The 10,933-nt window shown below is 34.7% G+C and overlaps 1 protein-coding gene across 1 annotated transcript in view; it reads left to right on the forward strand.

Moving 5' to 3' along the window:
• Positions 1–281: 281 nt before the first annotated feature.
• LOC128984733 (uncharacterized) overlaps positions 282–10,933 on the forward strand; it is a 45,391-nt gene continuing 34,739 nt past the window's right edge. The window contains exons 1-3 of the mRNA XM_054404075.1: positions 282–378; positions 4,243–5,317; positions 7,147–7,367. Of these exons, the coding sequence (XP_054260050.1) occupies positions 361–378; positions 4,243–5,317; positions 7,147–7,367 (1,314 nt within the window). The 5' untranslated portion in view covers positions 282–360. The remainder of the gene's footprint in view (positions 379–4,242; positions 5,318–7,146; positions 7,368–10,933) is intronic.

Genomic DNA, 10,933 nt, shown 5'->3' on the forward strand with positions numbered 1-10,933 from the left:
ATCTACTAAGGGAGTATGTTTTATCTATGGTATAACACAGTCTATAAATTTTAATTTTTATTGCCTTTATATAATTTCTAGTTTTATAATGCTGCAACCCCTAGTCTGAATTATTGTGAAAAAAATCGTATTAAGAGCCTAGCGTCGCAGGGGAAAAGCTGATTCGTACGGTCTGGCACCGATGGGATCAGCAATCCCCAACTCAAATATCAACAACACTAGTATCTACAATCTATAGTCAATGCTGCACGGTTCCCTTGCACTCTGGGGAACAGGGAACATCCCGGCTGGTTGTACAGCTGGTGTCTGTTTGCTGATAACAAGTGTAATGATAACGGAGCGAGGCAGGCAGTTAGCGCCATGCATCTCTCAATAAAGGTAAGTGAATTTGCCGTATCTAAACCTAATGTAAATACAGGTAGAACCTCGATAACAAGAATCTCATGGAGATTATATAAGACTTCTTATCAAGGTCGACTTCTTATCGAGGTTTCCAATAATATATAGAGGTAAAATGAATTCGAAGGGATTTGAAAATGGCATTTGTTATCAAGGGTGACTTCTTATCGAGGTTTTTAATAACATATAAGGGCAAAATAAATTCGTAGGGATTTTAAATTTGTTATCAAGGGTGGCTTGTTATTGAGGTTTTCAATAACATGTAGAAGTAAAAAATTCGTGGGGTTTGAAAATTGCATTTGTTATCAAGGGCAACTTCTTATCGAGGTTTTTAATTATATATAAGGGTAAAATAAATTCGCGGGGATTTGAAATTTGTTATCAAGGGTGACTTGTTATCGAGGTTTCCAATGACATGTAGGGGTAAAAAAATTCGTGGGGATTTAAAAGTTACATTTGTTATCAAGGGCGACTTGTTATCGAGGTTTCCAAAAATACGTAGGGCTAAATTAAATTTATGGGGTTTTAAAAAGACATTTGTTATCAAGGGTGACTTTTTATTGAGGTTCCAACTGAACCTCACTAATTTGTACCTCACTCGTTGTGTGTAAGCCAAACAGGGATAACACAGGATTTGGTGACTCATCCACAGTCATTGATTACAAAAGTTTGCATACAAATTACAGCTCGTGACACCTAAGCTGGCACTTGGCCTAGCGCGGGCAGTGTAGGCGGGAGGAGGGTGGAGGTAGGAAAAAGACCGGACTGCAAACATTTCCGCTGCCTCTCGGGGTTGACCAGGGGTTGACTCCCCTTGTATTATGTACTTGAGCGCCTTCATATGGGTCGCGAGGGCAGTTGATGCAACCCGCATGACGGGACATAACGTTTTTGAAATAGGTACTAGTAGCGATCGGCCAAGTGCCAGCTTAGATGTCACGAGCTGTAATATATTACACACAAAATTAGGGAAAACTTGCTTGAAGATTTTTTTTTATGAAGTAAGAACTTGGTTTTAGTGCAAGTATTTCTATACAACCAAACTAAAATTTAAATCCGGTTTTTACATTGCCTATTTATATTTGATTTGATTTTTATGTTGACCCGTTTAGTTTTTAATATTTATTTTGCTATTTATAAACTTTTATTTAGCTTTAATTTTATCGGAAACATGTGAATATCAAAATGTTTACGTGTAATAATTAATTGCATATACCGAATATCTTAGGTAAAAGATTTAAAGAAAATATTTTTTTAATTGTTCTTATGCGTAATTGTACGTAGTTAAAATAAAAAAAAAAAATTGAAAGGCGCCTCATTACGACACTTACACGTAAACGATTTATTATAATGCAACTTTTACCAAACTGTAATACTTTAATTCTTTAATACTTAATATCATACACCGAACACAACTGATCTACAATAATGTATACTAATATTATTTGTAGGTTTTCGTTATTGGTGGGATTTTAAAATTTTCCCATAAAATGAACAGTGTCATGTAAAATATATGTTTGAAATGTCCAACTTATTTATGATTTTATTGGTTCTACTTAGTAAGTTAATTGTTGATAATTATGTGCACGTTTATTTGTAATTTCTCTTAGTAAGTTGTGGTTGTGTATTATGCACAATAAATACTACAGCTGATATTATACAGTATTTTTCGTTTTTATAATCTCTGTCAGATCACAGGTAAAAAATTTTATTATTATAAAAAATGTAATTGACGTATTGTTGGAAGTAAATTGTCATACTGAACTGAAGGTAAAAGATTAAAAATCCTACTTATCATCACAAATCGTCTGATTATTGTTTTCAGTTTTGAAAATATGGTCCTTTGAGCCGGATAAATGTTTATAAGGAAGTTACTTGATTTAATCCCTGTTTTACGGAGTGATAATAAAAAAAAAAAAAAAATTCTACCCATTATACATTACAGTTAACACTTTATAGAACTCAGTCAGTGACCTAGGATATCCGTTATGTATAATAGTCTAATGTACAATCTATCCCAAACTGCTAATCAATTTTACAGCTTCTTATCTCTTGATAATGACCTAGATTGAGCTATAAATTCATAAAATTGTACTTGCTTCGCTCCTTTACTCGTTATCAACGTAAGTTAGGCTTGCTGTAACCTAACTTACGTAACTAGATCGATAAAACTTACTAACGATCTCAAGGCTTGGTAGAAATAGGTAAATATTGCTGTTCTTAGCACCTCATAAATGTGTAACCGTGCTAATCATTCTTTATTAACACTTATATTTCAACACCATTGCAATGAAAATCTTGTAACGCATCATAAATATCTTTAACAAACAGTTCACTGTTAACAAAATAAATGACTGGAACCATAATATCTGTATCCAAATCTAACACATAACATAAAACCTTTATAAAACATCATAGGTCTTTCACAATAAATCTGCAAATTTACTTATCACACATTCATTATCAATTGATTTTCTTCACGCATGTGATTTCAATGATAAATTAATTCAAAGTACAGTAAATACAAACAAGTAACACTATTGAAAAATGCCATTGACATAAGATACATCAAAAAGAGCTCTCGTTATAATGTAAACCCAGAGGCTCATCCTAGACTAACAATATTTTAAGGTCAATATGACAAATCAAGAGAAGGCATCAACGAATACAAAAACCACCAAACTAGCATAATCACACCTAACTACGATCAGCTGATCCACAAACTTTAAATGTATAATGGAGTTTGTTTAATCATTGCTAATCATTGTTTAATCATTGTTAAATCATTGCATAATCTTTGCTTAAACCTTTTAGCTGTTAAAATCGCACACAAGGTAAATTAACATCTCTAGTCAACAGGGAACTTGTCGGAATTATAAACATGACTAATGTGAGAAGCAAACTGCGTACGTGATTAGCCTAGCAATGTGGAAACGTACGTGTTTGCGCACTGTTTGTCAGTTTAAAAACAACAGATTTCTAGGACATTGCTAACTTTGACGTAAACCTTTCTTTTATGATCAGTTATTTTAGTCTTATGCGTTTCATTTTAATTAATTTTTTACCACAATTAAATTACACTAGGGTATTTTGTATTCTTACAAGGCTGATTATTTAGACATTTTTTTTAGTTTTTTTGGGTCAGTTACTCAATTCAATCACCTAATTGACATTATGGTATCGTTGAACGATATATCTATTCAGTTACAGCAGAAGGTTATATATACTTTATGGGAATTCTAAATGAACTAATCAATGAAATTCGCTGCAAGTTGTCAAATGTTTTGTTATACTTACTTGGCATTGAAATAGAAATGCTAAGAAAAATGTGAGAGTTACCATGAAAATATGTGGTAAATTAAGTATTTGTCATAGCATTATGATTATAGTTAAATACTATTAACAAACTCACATACACGTTATAGCCTTGAAAATATGTTGTTTGAAATTTAAAATAGAACTTTTTACGTCTACTGAACAAAATATAAATGCATTTTACTACTCACAGCCATGGTTAGAAACATAGCTCTAAGTTGATCTGTGTTTTAAATTAACTGAATAATTCTACCATGCACAGGTAATATGTAAATCCCTTTAAGAAAAATACGTTTTAGTAGAAAGAAAATATAGATAAATAAGTGGAAAGAATATGTGGTAAAATTAAATTAGATTTAATACTATTTATTTCCTCAAAAAGCTATTTTTAAATGTTATTTGGCCCACAAAAGTGAGTAAATTTGCGTTACACCCTCGAAAGCTGAATGGATTGCATCTGTTTTTTTTTTTTTTTTTTAACATTATTGATACAAATTACCACAGTCTATCTGCTAATGTATGTTCCAGCTGTGCTGCCTGCTGTTGTACGCGTTTGTTACCACAGCATCTACACAAGAGCGGGATCGGCTGTGGCACACTACGACCCCTGGACCTTCGACTCTCTCCCCTGAGGAACCTTCACCCTCCATCACCGGTGTGCCTGCCGTGGAGGATGTGCCGGTGGCTGCGGAGCCGGCAGGAGACGCCGAACAAGTCGTTCCTCCGGAGGTCGTGGCTTCTGCAGAGTCTGCAGCCGAAGATTCCCTCGACGCCCGGGGTGTCCAAGCTGACCAGGATGTACTGACAGAGAAGACACCCGAGAAGAAGGAAGAGCCTGTGTCTGCTGTGGAAGGAAAGAAAGATAAGAAGAAAGACAGAAAATGGATTTCAGCTTCGAAAGAAGTTGAAGAAATACCAGTCGAAAAGATTTTGGAAGATCAAAAGGAAGAACAGATTCTGAAAGAGCAAATGGAAGAAAAGATTTTGAAAGAACAAAATCAAGAAAAGAAAGAAAGAAAATGGATGTCTGCATCGAAAGAAGAAAAGGTCGATGAAGTTCCTGCACCAGAAGAAAAGAAGGAACCTGAACCAGAGACTATAGCTGAGATTATTAAAGAGATTGAAAACGTTTCTGCAGAGGTACATTCTGGAGAATCCACGCCTAAGAACAAAAAGAAGAAACCAAGAAAGTGGATTTCTGTTCCTGGAGTAGCTTTAGAAGAATCCGATGCTCCCGCGGTTCCACCTACAGAAGAAGATATTGCTGTGGCTAAAGAAAGTTTGGCTCTCGCACAAGAAGCAATTCCAGAAAAGCCATTGCTTTCATCTGAATCACCAGAGAAGGAAGTTGACTTGTATTCAATCAACGCTTTAGACATGGCACTGCCAGAGAACATCACTGAGCTTCTATTGGCTGCTGAGGAAGGCATACCCCTGGTCCAGGAGACAATCATCAGCAAGAAGACGACTGTGTATGTGACCATCTCTGACTCCATTGATGCAGAACCATTGTTTGTCAACTTGACCGGTATTCGCCACTACACAGGTCAAGAGAGGAGGATGATGACTGGATGCCTTGACCTTTCTGACCTCATGCTGACCGGTGAGTACTCACTGAATAACTTTTAATTGTTTAGTCTTGACAAAGTATTTTTTGTGTCCTTTGACTTAACAAGCAATTAAATGAGGGTCCTTTCACAATTTCTATTAGCTTAGATTCTTATTTTCAGCAGTATTTAGTGATTTATTTATTACTTGTCCGTACTTTAGCAACGCTGCAATTACATCTAAATACGAGGTTAAATCTACACATTCCTAACTGTAAGGTAAAACAATCCCAACAACAGACTTGTTTAGCATCAAATAATGTAAGCGTTACCATAGTCAGACCATGAAGCAATTTAGAATTGTTCAGCATTTTGTTCATGAGTACTCGACATAAGTCTGTGCTTACGAAGATATATTTTATGTGAAGATACTATCTTTGCGGTTTTGTAATCGATTAAAACTATTTTCAAGATGGTTTACCAATTTGTCTTAGTTTACTTTTTTTTAACTCTAATTAATCCATTAGTGCTACAGCCCTCTTTCATCTCCAGCCTCCACAACAATTCCCCTCTAGTTCTCTCATGCAATGACCTTTTTTCCGTATTAATCGCTAGACCCGCTTCTATTTATTTGTAAGAGAGACAATTATAAGGAAAATCTTTATTTTTATTTTTTATTCGTCCTTGAAACATTATTACTCAAACTTGACATTGCTTCCTCTTAAAAGTAAACTCACTGTTGAGACTGTAACTAAAATTCAAAGGATTAAAGATAGTCCTCTTAATTATTTTTCCTAATCAACATATAATTGGTTATTAATTAAGGAATATAACAGTGTCTAGGGCGAAGGAAAGTGAACACCGCCTCGACCGTATCGTTAGCAAACATGTTTATTTGCTCTCCACTTTATTGAGATCGGTTACGTGTTTGCTCTGGCTTGTGTCAATATCATATTTAGTTCTCGCTGTTTCTTGCAGTCTCTAGTTACTACATTTACGCGTTACAATGGAAGAATTTCGTTGTAATGTTTCCAGAGATAAATTGGATGAAATAACGTATTTAAATAATAAGTATGAATTTGTACCCCTAAGGGTACTGTGATGCTTTGCATACATTTTTTGTTATAAAAAGGTGCATCACTGTATGAAAACGGCTGTTTTGCTGCAGTATGAAGAAATAGTTAATTATGTAACTAGTGTACGAAGTGACACTTTGCTGCATATGAAATGTTTATACACGAGCCGCTGACGAGTTTGGTAAGCTTCTCGAATGCAGCAAAGACACTTTGCGCTCGTGTTACACATTACATTTTTCCTACAGTTACTATAAAGCCTAGAAATAATTAGTCTTTCAAACACTGAACGTACAGTGTACACGTATTACGTGCTTTATAAAAGCAAATTGTTTTTTGTTGTTTAGTTGGAATACTGGAGTGCGGAAAAAGTAAAATGAGTGCGAAAAAGTATGTAAAAGCAGCAATTGGCTATAATTAGTACAAGAAAGCCTGCTTTGTCAGGTAACTGTAGGAAAACTATATTCTTAATCAACATAACAACTTGTGAGTAAGCAATATGCATCAATTTATGTCCTAACCTATTGGAAATGAGCCTACATATACCTTATTGACCTGTCCGCAAATTCAAATTGATAAATAATGCATGTATTTTCTTTATTAAGTTAGTAGAAACAGTTTAAAAGAAGATAAACTATGTATTCCTGATTTTTTTCGGATGCATACCAGTCAAAACATAAAGTTGAAGAATCAAACTTGAGTCAAGTAGACGAATCAACAGTTGGATGATGATTCCATAAAACTACTATCCAGACCAACTCCTTCAGAACGTTACTGTCTCTTACATCAACAAAACCATCATTAATTTCCAGGTGATGAAGCCAAGGAGGTGATCCAGCGCATGTCCAAACATAGGTTCCACAAGCTCGACCTTAGCAACAACAACATCACGGAGTTCCCCGCCAACACATTTAGTCCTGTCGCCTTCTCAGTGAGAGAGCTCAGGCTGGACGGCAATCCTTTGTCGAGCAACGACCAGGGGGAGGCATCCGTGCTGCAGAGGGGAGGTCTCTTCCACCTGACGGAGCTGAGGGTGAGTAGGGAGGGTGGGAAAAGCGTGTGCTCCCACTATCTCCGCGTTCCGCCATCTCCGAACCCAAATCTGTCACGCCATCTCCGAATTCTTGAGTGACCCTTATAATCACATCACTGCCTGCGTTGTTAGCTGTCATTGCATCCACGGCTGCGAAGCCCCGTGGATGGAAGATTTAATGAAAATTTAACCCGTGGGTTAGGTTAGGTTAGGTTAGGTCAGGTTAGTTAGGTTAGGTTAGGTTAGGTTAGGTTACGTTAGGTTAGGTTAGGTTTGGACGGAAAGTCTTAACGCAGGAAGTAACCGAGGATTATAGGGGTCACTCTGAAATTCGGAGGTAGCGGTACACGGAGGTGGCGGGACGCGGAGATAGCGGGAGGTAACCGGGAAAAGTAGGATAAGTGGAAAAAGTTTGTTCTAATTGAGATGAGGTTGAGTAAGGGGTAGGTGGTTGCGAAAGTAGGATAGTGGAGAGAGGTTCTGTTCCACGGAGGTAAAATTGAGTAGGAAGAAGTGGATTGGGGGAAAGTAGAATAAGTTGAGGGAATACATGTTATATATTAAGGATCTGAGGGTGAGTAAAAGGTAGGGGCTGGGGGAAAGTAGGTTAAGTATAGAGAAGTTATGTTCCACATTAAGGAGCTGAGAGTGAGTAAGAGGTGAGGGAGGGAAATTAGGATAAGTAGAGAGAAGTACCACATTAAAGAGCTAAGAGTGACCAACAGGTATGAGGTTGGGGTGAGTAGGATAAGTAGAGAGAAAGTCTGTTACACATTAAAGAGCTGAGGGTTAGTAGGAGGTATGGGCGGGTAGAAAGTAGGGATAAGTAGGGAGAGGTCTGTTCCACAAGGAGTTGAGAGTGTGTAGGAGGTGAGGGAAGGGAAATTAGGATAAATACAGAGAAAGTCTCTTCCACATAAAACACCTAAAATTGAGTAAGTGGTGATGGATTTTGGGAAAACATGATAAGTAGAGGGAAGATTTGTTCCAAATTGAAGAGATGAGGGAAAGTAAGAAGTTAGGGGTTGGGGGGAGTATCTTCAGTGTACAGTAATAGCATCCTTAAGTACTAATAAAACTTAATGTCATGTAAGTAGGAAATAATTCTGACACTTAAGGAAATATTTGAGTGAAACTCCCAACTAGGAAATCGGAATTCGCTTAGTCTGCAGGTTTGCTGCGATGGGGGCATAAAAGTATATCTAACAGGCTGTGGTTTATCAGTAGAAGGTAGAGAAAACACATCAATGATCCCCGCGAGTTAAATACGACGAAAGAAAAATATTTGAATCAGTGATTCAAACATAAACACATCTATCTTCACACATGAACAAGTTAAGGTTTCTACCAGTTTTACAGTGGTAAACGGATTGAGGATGTAGTTGTGTATTTAAATAACTTTAGATTCTTTAAAGCACTTTAACGTACTATTTTCAACATTACACTATTGAATTTTTTGCCATACTGAAGCAAAAACAGCCATTTAAATACTCACGTGGCTTTAATTCTTATTATATTTCAAGCGACACCTCAATCGTAAAAATTGGTTGAGTAGATCATATGAAAAAGGGGTGTAACAGTGACCCTCCATATCGTATAAGGTATATAGGTTATTATAGAAAATATCTAATAAAGTAAAATATAAGAAGGAAATACGTAAATAGAGTACAGAACTAAGGTATAACAAAATTGGAAATAGTAAATAAAATCTATAAAATCAAATATACAAATACAACAAAAAACAAGCAAAGCCTTGGTTATAAAACAAAACATAAGAAACGTATAAAATATAATATTTGCCTATAACTCGTCCGTACTTTAGCAACGCTGCAATTACATCTAAATACGAGATTTAATCTAAACATTCCTAACAACAGACTTGTTTAGCAGACAAGTAATTTTCTAAGATATACCACTGTAGCGTAATCAAAAGGTTATTGTAGAAATAATAAAGTGGACTGTATATGGGTTATTAATTTAATTTTGACAACAGAAAATATTGGACTTTTGGTATAATTTTTAATTCTGAACTATAGTTATGTTACCACTTCATGACGTTAAGGTCTTGAAAGAAGATCTGGTCGAATGTTGGCTCTAGTTGAGAAGATAATATGTTTCATTAATGTCCAAATGTTCTCACAGTAGGTACACAGAATTTAGAGTGAAATTAAAAAGGGTTTATTTAATGAACACAAAAGGAAAAGGTAAATGAAATAAGTCAAAATAAAAGGAGAGAGAAATGAATTATGTTACACAAAGAAACGATATTACAAGAGAGAAAAATTGCACTTTTTGAACCAGAATGTTTTTCTTGGAAAGTTTACATTTTTAAAATTTTATTATTGTATTGTTGTTGACATGTGGGGATTATTTTAATATGCTCATATGGTCAGCTGGCCTTTACTGAACAACCACCATATCATGACCATGAAGCAATTTAAAATTATTTTTAGCATTTCGTTTATCAGTAATATTACAAATGTATATTAAATAATTTAAAATTTAGTAATAGTAATTACCGTTATTTTCATGTTTAAAGAAATTGTTTGAACAGAAAACAAATACATGTATGTTTTCTATTAATTTTTTTACATTTTAAAAATAAATTAATTAACTTGTAATAATTTTTTTTATTGTGCATGTAATATTGAAATGGGGATACAATTTTCTTTAACATTTTATTCGAATTCATACCATTGACAATGTTAAAATATAGTATTTTACATCCAGGTAAACTCTTTTAAAAATTTGTATTTAGTATTTTCATATTTTTATAAAATTTTAAATATTAAACATAGTATTTTTATAAAATTTTAAATATAAAAATTTTAAAACTGATATTAACATTTATAATATTTACAAATTAAAACACAGGTAAAAGCTATGAAACACTCACTAAGGTGTAAGTTGTACCAACGTTTCACTATTTTCCGAATGATAAACTGAAGGTCTAAAGGGAGAAATGCCGGAATTGAGTGAAGATCGAAGAGGTGATTTATATAATTTGGACTTTCAAACACAACCCTGTTTATGAGTGTTTTGGGGGTCGTTACGCGTTCCTTCCCGATTTATTCTCTCTTCAGTGTCTAAACTTCCTCCATAAGTCTCTGTTGGATTTTAGAAGCCTGTAAACATTAGAACCCATAACAAGTTTGTAATGAATTACTGGGAATACAAAACGCTGTGCTGATTCTTTTTGAGTGTCAGTCTATATAAATTGAGATAAATACATTTAAAATATTTAGTTGATCTTGAAAAGAGTTATTTGTTTTGAATTACGCCCCAATACACATTCTGCATTTTTAATGATTAGGCATAAACCATGATAAAATAAAATATTTTCGTTGAATGTTACAATTTTCAGTAGGAGCTGACTGGTTTTAAAATTTACAAAGTTGGAAATAAAGGTTTAAAGTATAATTCCTCGATTATACTGGTGTTTAATGTTTTTTTTTCATATACGTATGTGTTCATATACATACGCCCGTTGAAAGATGAGAAGCTTACCAAGTCGACATTTGGGAACATTTAAAAATTCTTCTAATTGTTTAGATGTAATACCCAAG

The sequence above is a fragment of the Macrosteles quadrilineatus genome, unplaced genomic scaffold (genome assembly GCF_028750875.1).
Source record: "Macrosteles quadrilineatus isolate MER2022 unplaced genomic scaffold, UCM_ALF_1.0 Scaffold_2__2_contigs__length_208266976, whole genome shotgun sequence".
Taxonomy (NCBI): Eukaryota; Metazoa; Arthropoda; class Insecta; order Hemiptera; family Cicadellidae; genus Macrosteles; species Macrosteles quadrilineatus.